Below are 23,403 nucleotides of genomic sequence, written 5' to 3' on the forward strand. Positions count from 1 at the left end.
GCAAAATGCACAATTAAAAATACAGTTAGTTGTAGGCTGTATGTTTTAGAGATTAAATAATAAACATTTGGTTTCGATCGCATGCATCTGCAGAAATGTGTATAAGGACTACCGTCAGCTGGAGCTGGCCTGTGAGAGCCAAGAAGACGTGGATGCTTGGAAGGCCTCCTTCCTCAGAGCGGGTGTTTACCCCGAGCGGGTCACGGTAGGACCTTTTAAAGTGTTTTTTCTTTACTTGTTATCACATTAGTCCTACTCTCCTCTCCTCTCTGCTCTACATTAGTGGAAATTTCTCTTTGAATTAATCGATTGCAAGACATATGCAACAAAATACTACTTGGAAACCACCACAACTATTCAGAAGTAGAGCAAGTTAGTGGTTGATGGTGATGTTTATTTGGAGTCTCACATGTGACCCTGTGTGTCCTTTTTCACTGTCTGTTTTCTTCATCGCTGTTTGACCTGATAGGAGAAGGAAGGAAAGGTATGTTGTTTTTTGTCTGCATCCTGGATTTTCATCTTTTTTATTTCTTTTATTTGACATTTCTTCCATTTATGTCGGAACAGTGTTTTAAGTTCTGATGATTTATGTTCGTATCTGTTTGCCATCTTGCGCGACTGACTGACAGAAATAAGAAACATGGATTTTGATCGAGAAAGCCTTTGTGGATGGAACATTTGCTAAATTGTTCCCATTGCTGGTCGCCTCTTATCTTCTACTTTCCTTCATCCATCTCCACAGAGCGACGGCGGTGATGAAAATGGCTCCGACAACTTAATGCACAGCATGGATCCTCAGCTGGAGAGGCAGGTGGAGACCATCCGCAACCTGGTCGACTCCTACATGGCCATCGTCAACAAGACCGTCCGAGATTTGATGCCTAAAACCATCATGCATCTCATGATTAACAACGTGAGTCCTCAACTGAGTGTCTTTCAGACTCCTTCAAACGCAGCTGAAGACATTTACCAGAAAAGTATCTCTGGTTTACTTTCCCAGACAAAAGAATTCATCAATGCCGAACTGCTGGCTCAGCTTTACTCGTGTGGCGACCAGAACTCGCTGATGGAGGAGTCTCAGGAGCAGGCTCAGCACCGTGATGAGATGCTGCGGATGTACCATGCTCTGCGGGAGGCCCTCAGCATCATCGGTGACATCAGCACATCCACCATCAGCACCGCCATGCCGCCTCCGGTGGACGACTCCTGGCTGCAGGTGCAGCGGGGCGGCTCTGGAGGACGGTGAGGCACAATGAGAGTAGAAAGAGTATTTGCATCATCACATGATTAGATTGAACAGGTGGAAGAATCACATGATTCATGTATTGAAAGTGTGGTGACAATATGGATTAAAAAAAAAAAGGCATTGATGTGATGGAAAAATTCACAGAATAATTCCCGTCTCCATCTCCTCCAGGTCTCCAGCCACTAGTCCCACCCCAAACCGCAGGGCTCCACCTCCGGCTCGCCCAGTCTCCCGTGGGCCCCCGCCTGGGCCCCCGTCTGCTGGCGGACCCCCCGTTCCATCTCGCCCCGGTGCGTCTCCGGACCTTTACAGCGGGCCGCCGCCCACCGTTCCGTCCCGACCTAACCGCGCACCCCCAAGTGTGCCCAGGTGAGTGGAAACATAAGGTCTTCCCAACGAGTAGTCCTTCTTCACATCCCATCGTGTTTCACTCAGTTCAAAGCAAAGCCTGTAACATTACGACAACCTGAAGTGTGGATGCTCTCTGTTGCTAAGGGGGATATGAGGACAGCTGCGTGAGGAGATAACGGAGGTAAATGAAGTGAAAGGTGCCTTGTGGTGATAGAGAATAGGTGAATAGATGATCCCTAAATAGACGGATAGACCTTCGTTTGACTCGTGATCACTTGACTCTTCTCTTGGTTAGGGTAAATGTTTGAATACTTCCTTTTACCAAGACTTCTTTCCACCCTTTCTCCTTCCACTCTGGAAATTCACCCCACTTTTAAACCTCACCAATGAAAGCTAACACTCCCCCTCCATCACTTCCATCCACCTCACCGCTCTCCCCCGGGACTAAAATGAGCTTTACACTTCTGCAGTTGTAAAAACCACCAGGTGTCATCCTCTAATCCTAGAAAGGATGAATCTGAGTCAATCCGAATCGTCCGTTAAACCGTCCAGTCGCTTTAGATCCGACCTCTCAAGGATCACCGTGACCTGATGAACGAGATTCCACACCAACCTTGTTCACACCTACGTTTGCGAGCTAGATAACTTTTTGTAACCTGAACTCGTTAGATGATAAAGCAGCAGCTTGTCTCTTTTCTTATAAATATATAGATTAAATAAAACCCCTCATATTGACGAGCAACGCTACGTCAAAAAGCCTAATTCAAAATTTCAAAAAGTGAAGCATTCGTCTCCCTCACCCTGGTCCGTCCTGAGAGCTGCACACTTGTGACGTTTCCTGTTCTGTAACCGTTTGCGTTTCTTTCTCTTCTCCTCCTCTTCACCCCTCTTTTCCGTCCCTCGTGTGACTGTGGTTGCTTCCACAGAATCACTATCACTGACCAGTGAGGACTAGCGTCTGTGGTACGTTGGGTACTGTCCACCACCACCACCATCATCACCATCTTCCTCCTTTTCTCATCTCTGGCTGCATGACTTCTCTCACTTTTATTTTTTCTTATGAGCGCTGCATGGGCAAACACACACCTGGTTCAGATACAGTGTGTGTGTGTTTGCAACAACTTTTGAGAGTTACTCCTTAGCTTGTGATGGAAAAATGAACCGGTTGGAAAGGATTGTCCAAAAGTTCAAGATTTTGTTGTTTGTGTTGTGTTATTGTTGACCATGATGTTTCCTGACAGGCATTCCCTTAGGCAGCTATATCTTTACCACCTTTGTCTCTTATTAAATCTTAAACTACTGTTATGAAGTGAGTAAAAAAATGTAAATGAATCTAAACAACATCCTGCTTTGACACTTTCCATTTTTTTTTGTCTTTGTAGCCACAACATGTGACCATTCATAGACCTTATATCAGTGTATAAGCAGTGTTTATTACTCTATTGGATGACATATGAGTATTACTGTATGCATTGTCTCCAGGTTAGGTGACCCTGATATCTTTGTGATGTATTGCAGGTCTCCCTCCATATAGCTGGTTGTCTGTGTGAGGGTGTAGTTCTGTGTATGCGCATGAGTTTACACATGGGGGGCCTTGATATGAAAATAAATAGGCCTAAGAATAATTACTGGAGCTTTAAATGAAGGGATCGCTAATCCAACTTGTTCCTATGCTCTCTTCTTTGTATCCTGTGTGTTTGTGTGTCCCCGGCAGTCGGAGACCCCCACCTTCTCCAACCCATTAGACCTCCGAGCTCCTCCCTCCTACCCCCACCTCCATCAGTCCGTCTCTCCTCTGGATGCGAGGCACCTTGGGCAACAGCGCCACCCTCCTGTCGTTTCCTGCCACACTTGAGCGAGCTGGATCCCTTCTCCTTTTCCCCTTAGAACAAAGCCACTTCTACACCCTGACACACACACACACACACACACACACACACACACACACACACACACACACACACACACACACACACACACACACACACACACACACACACACACACACACACACCTGTTCACACAGAGATGCAGAATACTTGAATACACATGTGCATGACTGCTGTAGGAACATGCTGCAACCCTCAGAATTTAATAAGACAATGTAGAGATTATGAGAAATAATTTTTAGTGTATGCTTACACACACACACACACACACACACACACACACACACACACACACACACACACACACACACACACACACACACACACACACACACATTTATAGTGTATCAAGCAAATAGAATATTTGCTCCTGCTATTAAACCTTAGGTGGGACACATTTGTGAATTTAGGATTTCTAACTTGTACTCTGGCTGTTAATTCTTCTTCTTTATTGAGATTTACTTTATGTTGTTTTTTATTTTTTATTTGCTTTAATTTGAAAAAATGTATCACCAAAAATGTCAAAACAGCATTTCAGTTCATCAGCCTCCTCTCCTCTAAAATCTATCCAGATTTATTTCACCTATAAAGCATCAATCCATCAATCACTCAGTCTGCTCCCACACCTTCTAACCCTTCCTCCAGTCAGAAAGCATCTAAAGATGTATTTTTCTTTCAACAGAAAAAATGAGTCCCTATTGGTTTAACATGGACTGTTTCTCAGTCAGCATTTGGCCACATTTCAACTTAAACTTTGTTTTCTTGTTTTCTTTCCTCTCTCCTCTCAGTGGTCACGTGGGTGAGTGAGAGCAAGAAAGCATCTTCAGTCTATGCATTAAACTATCAAACGCTCCTGCTCCACCCTAACATCGCTGTCTCCACCCGGTCAGCTCCACCACCGTCGGTGTGACAAACACCCCCCTCCTCTTTACGTCCATGTTTTTTTTAACCTCACCTATTCCGACAGTTCCTTGTGCATCTCTGTATTTCAAACACATTGCAAAATGACATCTTATTTGGCAGTAAGTTTATAATGGACATATTTTAATGTGTTATTATGTATATGTGTGGTGTATCTCATGTCTAGAGATTGTAGTCTTCAATATATGGAAATTGTGACTATTTAAATGATGAATAAATGACTATAAGGACATAGGTATGATATATACGGGCACTGGCAGGTAGCAGGGTGGTGTTTGTCTTCTTTTTTTTGGTGTTGAAGAACAAGACGAACCATGAAAATGTGTCGCCTTCCTTCAGACTGCTGTGAATGGAATGATGATTGTTTTCTCTGACAACACATTAAAGACCTCAGTGTACTGACCAAACTTCCCTTGGTCTGTCTTAATGGTGGGTATGATAAGTATGATAAAGAAATGTAGATGCACTTTAAGTTGCTCAATCAGTTTTATTTAGGAAAAGGGGAGAAAATATTACTCAAGGGAAAAAAAATCATTAAGCTTCTGTCAGAAGCAGCCCTCTAACAAATTTCCTTCATTTCCATCTGACACTCTTCTATTTTACATAAAACTCATTAGTTGAGACACTAACTTATTCCAAATAAATAGAATAATTTCTTTTTTTATTCAATCTTTGTATTAAACCACAGCCAGTCAGCAATTACCAATGCCCCAACTCTGAACAGACATACAGTCCACACCACCAGTGAGCATGGCAGAGCAGCTTCCTCCACACACCAGGCATAATGAATATACATATGTTACACAGGTACAGTATATACACCACCAATAAATGCATTCCTATTGATTTTATTTCAGAGATTTAACAGTAAATTAGAGAGTATGGGAAGTCATTTAATCCATTATTTAAAAGCCCCAGAACAACATCTACAGAATTTTACCGTATATTTTGCCTTTTGGCTCCCACTCTACAGAGAAATTAGATGAACTTAGCATCATGCTGTGTGGCATGATTCTGTAAAAAGCGAAGAGGAATCTTAAAGGTTAGGTATGAGATCAGTCCAGCGCCAAAGAACGCCACATACCTTATATCCATATTCACATTTGGCTTCCTGTTGTACCAGAATTTACTTTTACAGATCTGTGTTGCTTTTAGTGCTAAATATCAAGTGTGTCATTTAATAAATGAGAAATTACATTCTCTACTTCAAAGCAAACACAACAGAAAAGACCTTAGACTTTAAATTCATTCATGTAACTGGACTCTCATGTCCTTGATAACTAAGAACTAAGAGTTGCATTGTCAATTCATTCATCCAGAGAATGTGGTTTCTTTTTTAGAAAAAGTACGAGGTAAGTTCAAATGTTGGGATCCTACGTATGTTTTCTTTAATGCCCAAAGATGTATGGATTCAAGTGTGGTTGACAAATTCATGAGTTACAAAATATAAATGTGACAAATTTGACTTATTTTGTTTTATGGTTTTTGAATCAAATTTGTGATTGGTCCCTCTTTTTTGGGGAAAAAAAAACCTAGTGACTTCTTGAAGTGAGTGACCTCATTAGTGTCATCTGGATTTCATATTTACACAACAATCTCTAATCTCCAGGTTCAACTCTTGCTCGCGCACACAAACGCAAAAAATGAACCGGTTTCTACCAGAATCCTCAGCTCAACAGAGTGGCTTCACAGGATTCTTCTTTTCTCCATGGTAGAAATGTCGGGCAGAGCTGAAAGAGAATCTCTGTACAGTAATAGTGCAATCAGACTACATGATCTGGCAGAACTCTGTAAAAAAGTTCAACAAATGTAACTTCAGACAATGAGGCATCACAAATGCTTCACATGCACTCACCCCATCCAGTTGTAAAGGATTTAAATCATCTGCGATATGTTCAACTAATACACAAGAGTAACGAAACAAGACGCTCTGAAGTAAAATTAGAAATTAAAGACCCCGTTAAACAGAAGTTAGCGCACTACTAATGAGATTGTAAGTTTGTGATGAAACCAGCCAAACATCTCAGAGGAAGTAGATTGATGTGCGCAGGTAAAGATATTCCAACACCATTCCTGTATATTAAAGTGACCGCCACTGGGTTTCTATCACGCTAACGGCTAAGCTAAAAAGCAGCATCTTGCACCAAACCCCAGACGCCGTATTTTGACACGGTGCACTTCTCCTCTGCTTCTGACAAGACAATAATGTCTTTCTAATTTGGACTAAACCACTTTTATTCTTCATGAGTCTTTAAATTGCATCCACCCCCCCCAATGACTCAGAAACCACCTTTTTGTAACATCGGTGACTCCTCTCAGTCGTACAGGATGTTTGACATCGCAAACACAAATGATTCACATATATTAACATTTCGCACTGTACAAACTTACAACTCAATTTCAGTGTTTGCAGGGGAAAAAAAAGTAGACAAACGTTATCTCAAGGAACACTACCAGTATGTGATACCTGCCCCCACCTTCCTGAACCTGAACACATAACCCATGAGCTCGTCTTTGACACAGCACCTGGGTTTCGCCCCTAGCCTTAATTCCTTCCTCACTCTTCATCACTTCTCCTCCCTTTCACCACCATTGATTCTCCTCTCCTTTCGTCTTTGTACAAACATACCAGTAAATATCCTTAATACATTCAAACATGGTGCTCTTTTTTGGTATTTATACAATGGCGTAAAATTGAATTCTGCGCCAAATAAAGTTGTAAAACAAAAAAGGCTGCAAATGTGAGTTTAATTGAAGTTTATCAGCGAGCGGGGAGGACATTCAGCCCCTGTATTGCACTTATGTAGGAGATGTTTGGAAGGATGGGAACTGAAAACTGTAGAAAGAAGAATAATCAGATTGCATGAAGGAAGACTTTGTATCTCCTCTGAGCAGAGTATTGAAAAAACAAACAAACAAAACATCAAACAGAAAACAGACAAGGGGCGACTGAATTTAGTGGAGTCAAAGACATTCACATATCTGTGACCAGTTTTCCAGGTATCTGTGAAAATCATAAATAAATGCAGGTATGGTAAACTGTGGTGGATAATATTCCGCAGACTTCAAGACATGTCCAATATCTTACACAAACACACAGACGAGCACACCAGCCTGCGTCTCACACATGCATCACACCACCAGGATCTTGACCTCGTCCTGTTCATCGGGCCGGTAGAAGAAAGGGATGCAGGGGTTCTCCCCGAGGAATGGCGCCGATCTTTGTGTTCCCTGAGGGTTCTGGATCTCCTGCAGCAGCTGCATGATCTGCTGAGCCGTGCCGTCCTCTTTGGGCCCTTGGGACTTGGGGTCACTCTGGACTGAACTGGTCAGAAACCTCCTGGAAGAGGGGACTTCCTGGCCTGGGGTGGGCTCTGACAGAGGAATGACCTCCATGGCTTCTGCAATAGGGAGGTCAAATATATTTGTTCATTAAAAAAATCAGCCTCAGCTATATTTTAAGTTTTGTACTAGGTAAGAAAATATGCTAATAAGCTGAAGTATTTTTAAAATTAGTTGTAGACTAATTCTCTGTGACATTCCTGTCAGCGGTGGTGTTCGAGCCTACCTTCTCCACTAGCAGCATTAAGCTCTGTGTGTGAGAAGGCTTGGTGTTCCAGGTGGATGTGATCCTGGCCAACAGGAAGCAGGTCAGGGTTTGCCGTGACCGTGCTGGCCACGGCTGAACTGTAGCGGCTGTACCAGTCGTTCCTCTCTGCCACGAGTCTCATTACCAGATCCTGCAGTTCTGCCAGCTTCGCCTGATGGGACAGCGGAGGGGTGACGGTCGCATAAGAACAGATACACAAACACATTAGTCACCTACTGTATATGGAGCATAATGACATGACAATCAGAAATATTGTTTAGTCACATCACCTTCATCTCCTCCTTGTCCTGGGCTAGCATGCTAATGTACTGCTCCTTTTCATAGTGCTTCTGCTTCATGATGGCCCGTTGGCTCTGGTACAGGGCGATATACTCTCCTGAAAAAACAAGCAGAGGATAAAATATGAATTACACTGTTGACATTGAGGGTTTTTTTTTTACACGTTGTTGTAAAAATATGAAAATATTAGAATTTTTTAAAACAACAATGTCTTCCCCTCTCACCGATAGTGTCAGTTTCTCCAGACAGTTGGATGCAGCGGTGCTCCAGCTCCTCCACCCTCTCCTTCAGGTCGGCTTTCTCCTGCATGAGGGACGTGAAACGCTGCTGAAGCTTCTCCATGGCAGCTTGCAAGGCCTGATGAACTTCCACTGGTATTCCTCCTTCTGGAAAGTGTGGAAGGTACAGAGCAGGTTAACACAGTCAACATATCTGTATTTAATCTACAGGATAAAGGTCATTATTAAATACCATCAGCCTTGAGAGGGGGAGGGTTCTTTGACAACTAAAGAGCATTTCAACATTACGAGGAAATTTTAAATTTAGATCAGCATTTAATTTATAACATCATATAGAATGAAATTATACAAGTGTCACCTGAATGTTCGTGACTGTGTTCACAGTGACTATGATGGTCCTGAGTGTGGTCGTGCTTGTGAAGTGGCTCTTGAACTGGTTTGTGGCTGTGGGACTGCTGCTCCAGGCTGAGGGCCACAGCCGTCTGGTGCCTGGCTGCCATGTGGAGTTTGTGCTCCTCCTCCAGCTGCCTTCGGGCTTCGTCCCTTTCCATCTCCACTTGAGCCAATGCTCCTCGGATAAATTCCTCCTGCAACCGGAAGACGAATGAATTTGCCATTAAGGGTGGAGACAACACTTTGCAAAACCATACATGCATTTAATTTACCACTGATTGCTACTACATATGCTGATATGGCACATGGCGTACGGTGTACATGCCGATTTTAAACTCATTTTAGACCTTTGTGCATCTCAAAAGGCAATGCAAATGAAAACAAAGATCTTTGGTGTTTAGGGAAGACCATTCAGTGCCTTTCTCACCAATTCTTTCTGGGTCTCAAAGTCTTCTGGGATAACTATGGAAGAGGACATCAGTGGGGTCTCTTGCAAAGACTGACTTTCCACTCCATCACCTGATAAAATAACAAAATTATTAACATAATTTAAAAAATATTTTTGATTTGTTTTCTTAACTAAAAAATTTCTGTCTATAATCCTCATTTCCCACAAGTGGCACAAATATTGCATTCTTGCCTGTAGGCGGGTTAGCTTGTAACTGCTGGGTCACAAGCTAAGCTATGAATGGTCATAAGCTTTGTCTCACTGAACCTGTGTCCAAGACTACAGCATCCACTATTTATGGTCAAGTTAACAAAGTTAAACAACATAATAGTTATTTGAGTAATTACAGTATATTGATTAGCACGTGTTTCACAGGTGTCTTCTTTTCTTTTCGGCTTTTTCCTTCAGGGATCGTCACAGTGAATCAGTTGCCTCCATCTAACACTGCTTTCTGCATCCTCTTCTCTCACACCAACTACCTTCATGTTCTCTTTCACTACATCCATAAACCTCCTCTTTGGTGTTAAGGGAACTAAATCTCACCTTCATCTCTGGACGATGAAGCAAATGTTGAGCTGTTGAGCAGCTCCCTCACTTCAGCTTTTAGCTGCTCATTATCTCTTACTAGTAGCTCCAACTGCTCCTGTATGGGGGAGATGGAGAGAATCAAACATCATGAGGAACAGGTTACACATTTTGAGGGGTCATATATAATATTTACTTTTCTTTAAAACAGCTTCAAAGCAGACTCAGCATATTTGCAATGGCTGTTTATTAAAAGACTACAAGCAATAGGATAACTGTATTTTAAAAAATCATCTATTTAACAAGGTCCTATTCCTAAAATCCACACCTGTGCTTGTTGGAGCTGATGGTGACTGATCTCCAGTTGCACGCGGCCCTGGCTTTCGTCGTGCTGCAGCCGGTCCATGAGCTGGATATGTGTCAGGTACTGTTGTTGGAGCTGCTCCCTCTCTGATACCAAGGACTGGTAGCCAGCACAGTACTGCTGCAGGTGCGCTGCCACCTGGTTCCTCTGCTCCATCAGATCCTGAGTCTCCTTAGTTTTTAGTTCAAGCTGGAAACAAGAGAAAAAAGGAAGAAAATAAATGCCAAGTATATAAAGACAGTGTTGAAATGAAATTCACATTGACTGCGTAAGACCCAAAGGCTGCACAGTGAAAACACTGAAGCACTGAAGTTAGTGTTTTAAGTGCCAGTAAGACTGTGTGTGTGTGTGTGTTCTACCTGCTCCTTGATGTTGTGCTGTTCCTCTTGTAGTTCACCCATTCTGCGAGCCAGCTCCTTTTTCACATGCTGCTCTGACTGGATGGCGTTCGCCAGCTCCATATTCTCGTTAGTCTGTATAAATGAAGGGACTTTGGCTTTAAGGCGGTAATCTGCAAACTTCTGAAGAAAAACTTGAAATGAATGTACTCTAAAAGTCGGTCAACTTATCGTTATAGCGATGTTAGTCAAAGCTTAGTTCAATTACTAAATAGAAATACACAAAGATAAACTGAGAAACAAGCTGCATTTCAGACAAATTATTTGAAGAGTTATTTCAAAATATGTCATTATTGCACGGGTGGACAGAAGGATTTCCAGCCTCACCACTTTGACGAAGCCGTTCTGCAGCTCAGCCAGCTGGTCCTTAAGGGTACGGTTCTGGGTGAGAGCACGACTAATGGTGGCCTTGTCTGACTGAACATCTTCCAACATCCGCCGGCGGTCCTCCTCTTCCTGTACCTGGCTCTCCACCTTCAGCTCCAGCTCCCCGAGACGTGTCTCCTGCTCTGCACACAGGCGGCTCAGCTGCTCGTTGTCTCGCAGCTGGGAGAAATAGATAAAACAAACGATTACAAAAACCCAACAAAGAGGGTAACTTCCACATGCTGTGGTTGAATGACCATAATGTCACTACAGATTATACAATGATTGTGATCAACTAGAGAGGCTGAAGCGAGCATCAGTGTACCATATACCTGTGCCTGGTACTGTGCAGTGAGGGTGTCTTTTTCCTGTTGGAGAGTGTTGAGAGCCTCCTGCAGAGCCGCCTCGCTCTCTAATGGCCCTGAGGACTGAGGCTCTGCATGAACCTGAGCGTCTCTCTCCTGGGACAACAAGGCTGAAGGGTGAAGAAAACAGTATAGTTCAAATATTAGAAACTGGAATTTCAGCTCTTGGGCATCAATACGGCATTAATTCATATTCAAACAACTATGAACAATATATTTATGTTGTGTGTTTGTTATATTTTTAATGCTAATTCCTAGTGTAACATTATCCTTCTTAGATATATCTAGGAAAGCATGTTAATATGTCTTAATTGTTTTTTGAATGATGACCCTAGAAGCCAGAGGAGGACTTATTCAGAGCCTCACTGCTGCCCTTAGAGGCGACAGAAAATGATGTATACACTTGTGTTACACCAGTTCTCTCTCTGTCACTCTCTCTCTCTCTCATAGAAAACTTAGCAGAGCTTATTTGCTAACCTTTCAACCTTTAACAATTAAATCCTACATTCACCCTCATTCATTTTACCATTCTGAAAAAAAAAATTACTGTAGTTTGACTTAGAGTTAATTAGTAACATTATTGAAGCACTAGTTAACAACAGTGTTGAACATCAGTCTGCAGTGTGACCCGCTCACCTGCAACATTCTTCAGCTCAGTGATGCTGGCCTCCAGCTCCTGGACTCGGCTGATGTTTTGGTCCCTCTCCTCTGCGACCAAAGACACCTGGCACAGATAAATGAATAATGAGTCTGACAAAACAAAACACCAATGACTTTAATTCATAGGTTTAGGAGACGGCAGCATGTATATCCTGTATTTCTACCTGCGTTAACAGCTGTTCTGTTTTGTCCTTCCACACACGGCCCTCTTCCTGGATCTGCTCTGCATAGCAGTCCCTTTCTGCCCGCAGCTGTGCAATGGACTCCAACAGCTACAACATTACCAACAAATGTTGGTATCCCACAAACAAATGTTGGTGTTCACAAAATTATAACAATGACTTTTAACATTTATCTATCAAGTATTGGCAGGAAAATGAAATAAAAAGTACACTGATGTGGTTATTATATATATGAAGGAATGGTTGAAGAGACCCTATGTTGATCTGCATTCATGAAAAAAACCATAACTGTAAACTGCTAAAAGAGCCACAAACTTCCAAAAAAAATAATTTTGTAGAGCAACAGACTGGCACTAGCAAGACTAATGTTAGGCTAACAGACCTGGTGATTGTGTCCCTCCAGCTGCTGCTTCTCTTCTAGTAGAACCTGAACATGTTGATTGGCATTGGTAGGATCCGACTGATTGGAGCACTGGAGAGCAATAAAAAGGATAAATAAATGATCTGGCTGGACTGTCAGGAATTCTTCAGACTGGTTTTCATCACTGATTTGATCTGGCATTAATCCATCACTATCACTAATTAATAGAAACCGAGAGACTTTATGTGCATGTACAGCATTGTGTTTGTGTCATTGTGCACCTGTTGCAACATGAGTTCAGACATCTCAAGCCTCTTGTGTAGGTCCTGCACCTCGAGCCTCATGGCTTCATTCTCCTGTGTGCGCTGCTTTAGCTTCTCTGACAGCTCTGAGTTCTGCTGTTTAGACTCCTCGCTCAAACTGCTGCAAACCAACACAAATGCAGAGATCGTTTAGCATTCTGAACTATCATGTCCTGATGTTCTTTGGAGACTTGCTCATACCGTCTGTTATATTTAATGCATTTTGATGGACTATAAATATCATCACAAATGCCAAAGCTTGTGTTGTGGAAATGAAAAAATGTATGCTGGGATAAAGTGACTTACTTCAGTCTAAACATTTCCAGCCTCAGGTTGTCCCTCTCTTTTTCAAGCTCTTTGTTGTGCTACACACAAGAAAGTAAAAATATATTTAAAAAACAACGAGATGTTTCCTGCATGAGAAAAACCCCCCAGAATCTAAGATGAGGAATGACTCCAAGTGACTTCTGTTAAGATGGTTAGGGTTTGTCAATAATTCAACACCTCTTACTTTTTCAAACTGCTTCTGCTGCGTTGAGACAGAGGAGAGAGTTCTCTCCAACTCTGACACTCTCTGCTTTGCTGTTTGTAGGCGGTTATTCAGTTCATCTGCCTCAGCTACACACACACAAAAACAAAGACAAATTGTTAGCTGAACAAGTTCCAAATAAGATCTTGATGAAAGAATAATTCCAATGCTCTTCAGCACAAACACACAGATGCGTACACAAATACACACCTGCTTTCTGTCGTGCAGCCTGTTGTGTGTATTGTAATGCTGTTTGTAGCTCTGTTTTCTCTGATACCAGTATACCAATAGTCTGGATGTGAACCTTGGGAGAGCACAGCATGAGATTAGATAACACCACCTTGTGTTACATACCATTGTATGTCAGTATAAAGTTGTTAGACTCTTTTGCTCTTCAGTGACACATAATTAAATTCATGTGATAAGATAATACCTGTAATTGCTCCCGCATGGCTCCCTGCTCTTTTGAAAATCTCTGCTCAAATTCCTTTCGTTCCTTAAGGAGAAAAATTTCATCAATGACAGGATGAAATTTAGTCAGCTGGGAAAATGGCGAAGGAAATGAGTCAAGCAGACAAAGAAATAAAACGCTATACCTTCTGTAGCTGATCTGAGAGCACTTGAGATTCCTGTGTCTGTCAGATAAACAATATGTAAATATTTATGCCTTTCGTCAACTCAGCAAATAATGCACTTCTTTATCAATAGACTTCTGGCAAAATCAATCTCATATGCACGCTAGATAGACAACGATAGCACAAATAAGGAACCTATTACCACATAGAAGTTTATAGTTTAACAGGACAAAAAACAATCAGGAGTCCATCAGTGTGCAAAGTGAGCACACAGACGCTCCATATTCAGAAAGTATATTATGCAGAACTGTATTTTAGCCAGAATGGAAATAAAGAACTTGAAAACCATACATACTTGCAGTGTGTATTATTCAAGATGACATGCTGGATGCATACATCACATGCACTACTGTGGAGACTGTGAAATGGCTGGAAGAAGGTTTCTCCAATCACACAAACATGCATACAAACAGCTTCTTACCAGCTGGTCTAGCTTGGTATTGAGCTGAGAATTTGTTAGCTTGCTGGACTCCAGGGCGGCTGCCAACTCCTGGTTCCGACTCTATCACGTGCACACATGCATCCGGGAAAGGAAAAACAAAAAGTAGAGGAGAGGAATAAAGTGCATGGGCAGAAGTCAAATAAATAACACATGGAAGAGAAAGATTTAAATGTGCATTATTAACATTGAAACAAACAACAGATATATTCACAAGTGACGCAAAATCTGTGTTTAATACTGACATGAGAAAGAAATAAATGACAAAAATGATGATTGTTGATCTGATGGGTGTTGAAATGTAGTGGATACTTCATGAAATATCTTTTCTATAGACAAGGTCCACATGACCTCGTTCCTTTTCCATTCCGATCGAGCCAAAAGTCGTTTAAAATAACAGTGGCAAAAAGAGATGGAATTCCCATTTTTATGTTTTCCTGTAGCATTCATAGGAGACATCATCTAATGAAGCTAATATGCAGGACTAATTTAGACGCTTCTTGGGAATTTGATTTATTACATCCCGCTTCAAAGCGATGATGTATTGTAATTGATGTATTTGTTTATACCATAAATAAACACAGTAATGCAACCTATATTGGCTTGATTATAGTTCATGGATTTCAAAGCAAATGAAAAATTAAGTGGTTTGGCATTACTGAGTGTGAAACTACCAATTAGATTTAAATATTTCCTTATTGGAGGTGTCACTAAAGGTTACCCTGCATTGTTCTACACACTGTCCTAACATTTCTAGAATCAGATTGCAATAAATGTGAATATAATCTCCATTTGCAGCTTAAATCAATTACTGTAAATCAAGATATGTCAAGTCTGAGCTCAAGGTTTGTCTTACGGAGTCCATGTGATGCACTTTATGTTGGTATTGAAAAAACAAAATAGTTACAAGACACAATTCATTCCCATCATCGCATAACAAACTAGGATTTCACTTGATATGCAGGTATGGTGGGAAATTCTGGATACACAGTCAATCTTCAACTGTGACCAAAAATCTTGGTTTCAAATTCCAACATTTCAGATTAAAGAAAATATTAGATTTCTATTTTACCTCCAGTTCTCTCTCCCCGCCTGAAGATGCACTTTCTCCATTTACATACGGACCAGACGACTGAAATGACACAGAGGTGAACCTTAATGCGCTTCAACACAGAAAATGAATATGTTCTACAAGCAGAACCTTTGGGTAGCCTTGAAGCATATCCCACGTGATTCGGTCTGTAATGATTACGTCATTGACTTATTGTACAGATCCAATCACACTAATAATTTTGACTTATGGTTTTTATGCGCAAAATTATTTTGATGACATTGCTACTGCCCATTGTGTGCATATTTATTACCATAAGAACCATGTCACCATGATGTTATCTAAGAATATAATAGCCAACAGAACTACAGTATTTTCCGCACTATAAGGCGCACCCAAAAGCCTATAATTTTCTCATAATCCTGTTGTAGTGCGCCTTATAATCCGATGCGCCTTGTATATAGATTAATATTGATATTAGTATTGGTTAAAAACAAGATCGCGGGAAAAAAAGCCGGCAGTCATGCTGCACTATGTCACCAGGGGCACCCTCAGACAGTATTCCGTACAACGCCCTCTAACAACGGTAGTCAAGGGGCGTCGCCGAAGTGCCGACTCACTCCTGCTGTTTGACATCAGAGCAGTCTGCTGAGAAGAACACCGGTGACCGGCTACGACAACGTAGCAAAGCATTGGGAATTTTCAACAATTCTATTGATAACGTTTGACTGACTGACTGATCTCAGTATTTCCCAACTACTGTGGCGCCGGAAATAACCCATTTTAAAGTTAATTGGTCTAAAAAATGCTATTGTCGAGTGTCAGTACTGGATTCTAATGACGGTCAATTCTATTAGTTTGCGGAAACACACGGAGAAACTGGCATAAAGGCGAATGAAAGACCCTCAAAGCTGAACTTCCAGCCTTTTCTGAAATATCAAGACACAACGGTACCTGGTGTGCTGCACTGATTTACAAATGTAGTTGATAGCTCTGGGGGGGGGGGGGGGGGGGGTACATTGAGGCTTGTGTATTCTGTCTGCAGCGATGTGCTGTGAGATTCACGGCGGTGAGACACTGACGTTAAAGTCAGTTCTAGGAGTAAAACAGCGTTGCATTTGCCAGTAAATTAGCGGCCTGACATTAAAAACTGGTTAAAAATTGTTTAGACAGCAAATAGCTGCACCTCACCTCCGACTGGACTACCGATCGATCGAAACAATATTTAATAAACGAAGACGAACGTCACTGCTTCTAAGTTCAAATCAGGAAATAATCTGCCTTGTTCGAACTGAGTGGACTAGTAATGAATTCAACCAGTTTTAATGTCAGGCTTTTTAATATGCATGTTGACTCCTTTCTAAGATGGCAACGTGATAAAGTGATCAGGTTTCCTTGATGAGGCTCAGAATGTTCTCATTGAAATAAGAATAGGGCCATTCACAGCTTACTAAAGGTACTCACAGTCATGAATGCTCTAGCTAGTGGACGGATAGCGCAATTACAGCCACTAGTTTTTTAAATCTATTTTAATATTTTTAACTTTAATTCATTTTCTGACACCAATATAAGAATAATGAGCTTTGTATTCATGAGACATAATAAAATCAGTACGCTTCTCAACTAGTTATTAACCCTTTTGTACATCAAGGTCGACAATAACCATGTCCCAGAAGAGATTTCCTTCTGACTGAGCCAAACAAACCCAGGTAGACAGACAAGATATTAGACTGGTCTTGTTCATCACTTAAAGTTGATGCTGTCAGAGACATGGCAACCGGCAACAACTGGTTATGTGAAAAATGCTGCCAGTGCATTCCTTCTAAAAATAGAAGCAGCACATCTTGGTTAAAAGTGTTTATCTCTAGTGTGTTCTTTTTAACAACCTAACACAGCATGGCATGTGTGTTTTTGGTTGTGTGTCTGTGATTGTATGTAAGGCAAGGGGAGACAGAGAAAGACAGAGCGAGGACATAGTGGTTTTAACACTGTACCTCAGAGACCAGGCCATTTAACTGTTGTGAGAGCTGTCGTAGGCTTTCGGTGGATGACAGCGGTCTGCAAGATAGAAATAATTAATTAGGTTTATTACTTCTCATTTACCATTCAACTATGTTACATTAGTGATCATTTCTTGGCTCACCATACAAAATCTTGGCAAGAATAAATGGGAGTTTTTTTCTGTTTTGATAAAAGATACTATACAGTAACTATACTGTAATATACAACCTTTGTTCTGCACAGTGCATTTTCTCACAAATATACTAGGATGTCATAGGCACTGACAAAAACAGTTACCATTAACCCACCTATTTTCTGTGAAACGTTCATTTCCGTTGGTATCAGGATAGTCCTGTAGAATAAAAGAAAGAGGGAAAGGGCAATAGACAAAGTAAAAGAAATGAGAAGAGGGGAGACAGAAAAAAGTCAGTGAGAAATTGCAATACAATAAAATATGTGATGACAATGTACATTATCACAAAGAAAGAAGAAGATATTTTAATCACAAACGTATTAGTAAGAATGTCAAAACTGGCAATGGGCTTAAGAATCGTTACACAATACTGTGTAATCCTGAATTTGAAGGATTTATATGATTAAGACATTGGTAGATTTGAGCCGCCAGGGAACTGGGTAGAAAATGATAGAGACACACCTGCAGATCAGTGTTGTGACCGACAGACTCAGGGTTATTAGTAGTGTTAGACCTAACAGGGTTAGATGCAGTTGAGCCATGGCCTGGCTCAAGTTCTGAATCCTCCAGCAGCTGAGGAACCGAGGGCCCCGTGGTAACCATGTCAGCAAATGTCTGAGGTGACACATACACAAAAATCACACGCTGGATTAATGCCATAAAAAAAAAAAAAAGCTGTTATGATGATGGAACAGAAAGACCACAAACAATGCCTTAAACTTCACAATACACAAAAGTGACTTGATAACTGTACTGACTTGGATTACGGTTATGATTAGTGACTAAATTACTTCAATATTTCCAGATGAGAAGATAATGGCCGACAGTCTCGGAAAGAATTTTACTTTTGATTGTGTAAATCCTTTACAGGGCATTTTAATGAAAGCTCTGTGACTTATGGTATTATAATGTATCTCTATAAAACACTTAAAGAATAAAAGCATTGAGAAAGGGTAGGATCATGTTGTACTAAAGCCAACATTATGTAAAACTGGATCGATCAATGCTAAACTTTCTAATAACAGCAACATTTATTTTATCAGTTAATAATTACATTTTTGACAATAAATAAATGATAATATGAAGCCCTTTCACAGACATAACAAAAACAGCATCTATAACACAGCACACTCTGAAGGACAATCTTAAATATGGTCTGCAATCCATCATTATGTAGGGCTCGAAATTAACTTTTTTTCTTGGTAGCACTGGTGCTCCCAAATTTAGAAGTTAGTAGCACCAGCAAAGACTTTAGGAGCACCTACCCAAAAGCAAGGCATTGACGGAGCGATAGAGACCGCTCCGTCCATCTCCGTTCCGTGCACCTCTCTCCCTCGCCCAGGAGAGCAGCCGCAGCTGCGCTCTGATTGTTTCCTGGCAGGACCGCGGTCTCACAAAAAAAGGCGCACCAGATTTTTTTCCCTAGTTGCACCGGTGCTCCCAAATATATTTAATAATCGCACTGATAAAAATTTGGGCGCATATGCGGCCAAAATGGGCGCAATTTCGAGCCCTGTCATGCCAAAGAAGAAGAAGAAAGAAAATGGACGAAGAGAGTTGCACATGAGGTCAAACTGCTGTGTCTGGGTAGAGCTACTCAGAGTAGAATGGAGGGCCAACACATGTTCACGAGAACTTGATGTTTCATGGAAACTATCTCTAAACATTTATAACTTTCACGTCTGCAGAAGTACAGGTCATGAACTGTTTTTTAAAGTACAAGAATGTTAGCCTATCAGCATTTACCATGAGGAACAAACAATGCAGAAGCAAAACAAACAAAAAAACCCCAACAGCCCACATCGTGCACCCACATATTGTGGAATTACAAATTACTCAGACTGACTTCATGCCCGCATTATGAAACCAGGTACTAATATCAAAGTCATGCAAATAATGTGACTCATGCACCAAATTTGCATAGCACACATAAATTCTGTATAAAACAGTGAAACCTAGAAGAACACTAACAATGTCAGGATGAACTTGGAGAAATGACAGTGTGCCCTCTTAATCCTTCATGTACTCTTTGGAAATGGATTTATTTATAATGCAACAATTTGCACTCAAGATCCTCCCATGCATTCTGGCACAAATGAAAATATGTGGAAGCAGGGCACAGTATTTAATACGACTTGAGGAAAAACTATTTCATTGAGAGGAATGTGAAAGTAGAAAAAAACTAATGCAGAATAACCAATATAAAGAGAGAGCGAAAGGCTCACCTGACTGTTGCCATATCGGGGAAGAACTAGTCCATTGCTTTGACTAAGTGCTTTCAGAATACTGTCAAACTACAGGAAAGAAGAAATGGGTGGAGGATAAAAAAGATGTGAAAGGGAAGACAGTGATTTAAAAAGTGATAGAAATTTAGACACAGAGGAACGGAGAAGCAGTTTTAGCAAGAAATATTGGAAGGAGGAGGTTCAGAGGTGACTGGAAAGTGCAATAATGAGAGTGCACCAAGGTGTCCAAAAGTACCATTTTCACTTTTGTGCAGGATTTTATACAAGGAATGATAAGGGTAAGCAAACAGAATGAAAATCACTAATGCAATCAAGACTCAAATGAAGCCTTTTTTAAAGTCACCTTTGTGGAAGGGTAAATCACTGACTGCTCACATTTACCATGGTAACCAAGTCAGTAATTACTTATTCCTCAAGATAGATAGATAGATAGATAGATAGATAGATAGATAGATAGATAGATAGATAGATAGATAGATAGATAGATAGATAGATAGATAGATAGATAGATAGATATAGACAGACAGATATAGATAGATATAGACAGACAGATAGATAGACAGACAGACAGATAGATTTATAGATTCATCCTTCATTCCAAAATATATTTATTCCACTCTGACTTCAGCAGATGAACTCCGTTCTGAACAAACAATGAAACTCAAAGCAAATTGTGACAAGTTCAGATTCCTGTCACACAAATTACACACTAACAACTTCAAAAATGACATGGATACAAAAGGTTTATCTAGTTATAATGTTAAGTGCAGGTATCACAGGATAAACTTTCTTTACTTGTGTCTCCATTTACCAATAAAACAACTGTGTTAGATAATTAAAGGAAACGGGCAAGACAAATAGCAAGTGAAGAGTGTCACTCAGCTCATACAAGCGTCTCTCCTTTAACTAAATACAGTATAATTAAGTCATACAAGTCATGATTCTAATGTTGACCACAACTATGCGGTGGATTATTCACTGTGTCGATACTTATTTAATTATGAGTCAGAAATTGACTTGAGTGTTTTGATATGGATCAGTCACTGTACATCTGTCCACATTCTGTCCCTTCAGTCAGAATAGGATACGGGGAAAACAAAGTCCTTTAAAGGAATTATAGTAACCATCAAAATCTTTCTTTTAAAATTCACCAAGCATGCCAAAACAAATACTGTAATTACACTTGAAGGAAACAAATAACAAAGAGAAATGTTGGTCTTATAAATTATTTTTCTACCACCTTGCTCTTACTACATCACTACTACTGGTATTGGTATTGTCTAATGCTGTAACAGTGGCTCAAATACAGACTGAGACAACATTTAAACCTCAGATACAGTTTGTTATTTGAACAAGAGTAGTGTGATGATCAGGACAATAAGTACAAAAACTGGGATTGACTTACATTTTCCGGAGAACTTCTGTCTGTGGATTGCACATCTTGTACATCTTGATGATTTGGTCCCTTCACCTTCCTCTTCTTCTTGGCCCCTGCTCCACCAACTCCCCCTTGATTGACCTTCTCTGCTCCAGCATTACCAGGTGAGCTCTTTTGCTGAAACTCCTTCAGCTGTACAACAAATAAGAAAATAAAATGTGTGAGCACTTCTATACAATCTCAAAGATCCATTTTACAAAATTTACTTACAAATCCAGCATTGGGCCGCTAGAATGGCCCCTAATTCTAAATATATAGTTCAGAACAAGTAATCTCTGACTAGTGGAGAGTCTCGCCAGAAGAAATGAATGAGAATCTCTGAAATAAGCCTGTGAGGTCACAGTTTTCTGCTACTACTCCAGCTGCAAAAAGATAATGTTTCATACATAAGAAATACATAACCTCTGTCAACATGTTCATGATTTCCTCTATCAGTTGCATGAATAGCTGTTCTAGATCAAACTACACATTAACTTGCAACAAACTACGAACATTAATACAGTTTGCAGTTTATGCATGTGGGTATGTAATATATCTTGGAAAGGGGGGGCTGTCACAGCTGTCGTCAAGGGCCAGAAGAACTCACAGTGGATTACTATAGGAAATACTATTTCTAGGACACTGGGATTTAAATACAGCCAAATACAACATATTTTCAACACTACCAGTCGTTTACAAGCCTGCAGAAGAGCATAGGAGTCATTTCCTGGAGCTATCCTTTCACAGCTGATTAGGCCATCTTTCTTACTAGCCTAACAACAAACCGAGCTAAAGCTCACAGCGGGACAGAGTGTCAGCTGTCAAAACAGAACAAGTGATTCTGTGCCGCTAGAGCTAACATAGCTGTACACCAATGCCAGCTTGGTGTTTGTTTTCAATTTCAACTTGGCTTGACATATTTTTTAACTAAAAAAAAAACCCATTCTTTGGACAGGATACGAAGCTGTTCTCATGCTTTTAGGGGGTATTCTTGACGCTCACACAGCCGAACTATTCGTGTTAGCCTGTATGCTAACGTTAACTTGCTTCAGTTACCATGTTAAGTTGCGTTATATTTGACGTCGGTAGTGAAAAATAAAATTCCATTCCATAACGAGTATGTTAAGAATATCACTGGCTAGTTGAACGACGTGGCATCCTGGAAATGCTTATAAATTCCACATGGACTTTACAAATGTACGGAAAGTTATGGCTACCAATAGAGGCCTACAGGGAGCACCGGACTGTGGTAGAAATTAAAGAGCCGGTAGGAGCGATAGATGTGAGATAAGCGACAGCGCAGAGGTCGGACGACGTGTAATGACAACACCCGTCCTCCGCAAACAATTTTATAACAAGATAAAATAAAACACCGACAATATAAACTAATGGAGGCGACACGGAACCGGTGGTCCATGTGATATTACGTGTGAATAAATGAAAAATGTTTTACCTTTTTCTTAGCTGCAGCGAGTTTTGTTTGCCTGCTCTGGTCGGCCATACTGCTGCTCTGATACACGGTCCAAACCACGTCATCAGTTTGGCTTGTCATGGTGTCTCTGCCGCCAGGGGGCGCTGTGACCGAGGTCCTCGACTAATAAACTCGTCACATTTCTTGTGAGGTCCACTTTGTTAGGAAATTCTTACTGCATCTATTATGATCTTCTTCTTCCTTTCCTTTCGGCTTCTCCCTTCAGGGGTCGCCACAGCGAATCAATTGCCTCCATCTAACCCCATCTTCTGCATCTGCTTCTCTCACACCAACTACCTTCATGTCGTCTTTCACTACATCCATAAACCTCCTCTTTGGTCTTCCTCTAGGCCTCCTGCCTGGCAGTTCAAACTCCGCGCCCTTCTACCAATATGTTCACTATCTCTCCTCTGGACATGTCCAAACCATCTCAGTCTGGCCTCTCTGACTTGATCTCCAAAACATGTGCTGTCCCTCTGATGTAAACCTTCCTGATCCTATCCATCCTGGTCACTCCCAAAG

At 40.9% G+C, this 23,403-nt stretch overlaps 2 protein-coding genes across 10 annotated transcripts in view; one reads left to right on the plus strand and one right to left on the minus strand.

Annotated features, from left to right (window-relative positions):
* The window catches only part of dnm1a (dynamin 1a), a 39,390-nt gene extending 34,585 nt beyond the window's left edge, over nucleotides 1–4,805 (plus strand). For 3 of the 7 annotated variants that reach the window (XM_068334283.1, XM_068334287.1, XM_068334288.1), the window contains 6 exons: nucleotides 94–205; nucleotides 470–484; nucleotides 743–913; nucleotides 1,001–1,242; nucleotides 1,418–1,615; nucleotides 3,312–4,805. In XM_068334283.1, coding sequence (XP_068190384.1) covers nucleotides 94–205; nucleotides 470–484; nucleotides 743–913; nucleotides 1,001–1,242; nucleotides 1,418–1,615; nucleotides 3,312–3,342 — 769 coding nt within the window. In that variant the 3' untranslated portion in view covers nucleotides 3,343–4,805. Of the gene's footprint in view, nucleotides 1–93; nucleotides 206–469; nucleotides 485–742; nucleotides 914–1,000; nucleotides 1,243–1,417; nucleotides 1,616–1,741; nucleotides 1,779–3,311 lie in introns of all 7 variants that reach the window. The other 4 variants (XM_068334285.1, XM_068334289.1, XM_068334286.1 and 1 more) reach the window with 3 other exon arrangements.
* Nucleotides 4,806–4,880: 75 nt separating this feature from the next.
* On the minus strand, nucleotides 4,881–22,955 carry golga2 (golgin A2). 3 transcript variants are annotated; one of them, XM_068334326.1, is made up of 27 exons: nucleotides 22,864–22,955; nucleotides 21,399–21,563; nucleotides 18,210–18,362; nucleotides 17,863–17,906; nucleotides 17,548–17,611; nucleotides 15,575–15,634; nucleotides 14,485–14,565; nucleotides 14,025–14,063; nucleotides 13,862–13,924; nucleotides 13,639–13,732; nucleotides 13,411–13,517; nucleotides 13,206–13,264; nucleotides 12,879–13,020; nucleotides 12,619–12,708; nucleotides 12,219–12,326; nucleotides 12,031–12,118; nucleotides 11,362–11,504; nucleotides 10,991–11,209; nucleotides 10,625–10,738; nucleotides 10,230–10,454; nucleotides 9,920–10,019; nucleotides 9,356–9,447; nucleotides 8,894–9,122; nucleotides 8,521–8,682; nucleotides 8,287–8,393; nucleotides 7,976–8,168; nucleotides 4,881–7,808 (listed from the first exon to the last, which is right to left on the minus strand). In XM_068334326.1, exons 1-27 carry the CDS (start codon nucleotides 22,909–22,911, stop codon nucleotides 7,540–7,542), a joined length of 3,258 nt encoding a protein of 1,085 aa, XP_068190427.1. In that variant the 5' UTR covers nucleotides 22,912–22,955; the 3' UTR covers nucleotides 4,881–7,539. The 3 variants fall into 3 exon arrangements, with proteins under 3 accessions (XP_068190427.1, XP_068190429.1, XP_068190428.1); XM_068334328.1 differs by lacking the exon at nucleotides 18,210–18,362; XM_068334327.1 differs by lacking the exon at nucleotides 14,485–14,565.
* Nucleotides 22,956–23,403: the final 448 nt, after the last annotated feature.

This window comes from Antennarius striatus, chromosome 15, assembly GCF_040054535.1.
Source record: "Antennarius striatus isolate MH-2024 chromosome 15, ASM4005453v1, whole genome shotgun sequence".
Taxonomy (NCBI): Eukaryota; Metazoa; Chordata; class Actinopteri; order Lophiiformes; family Antennariidae; genus Antennarius; species Antennarius striatus.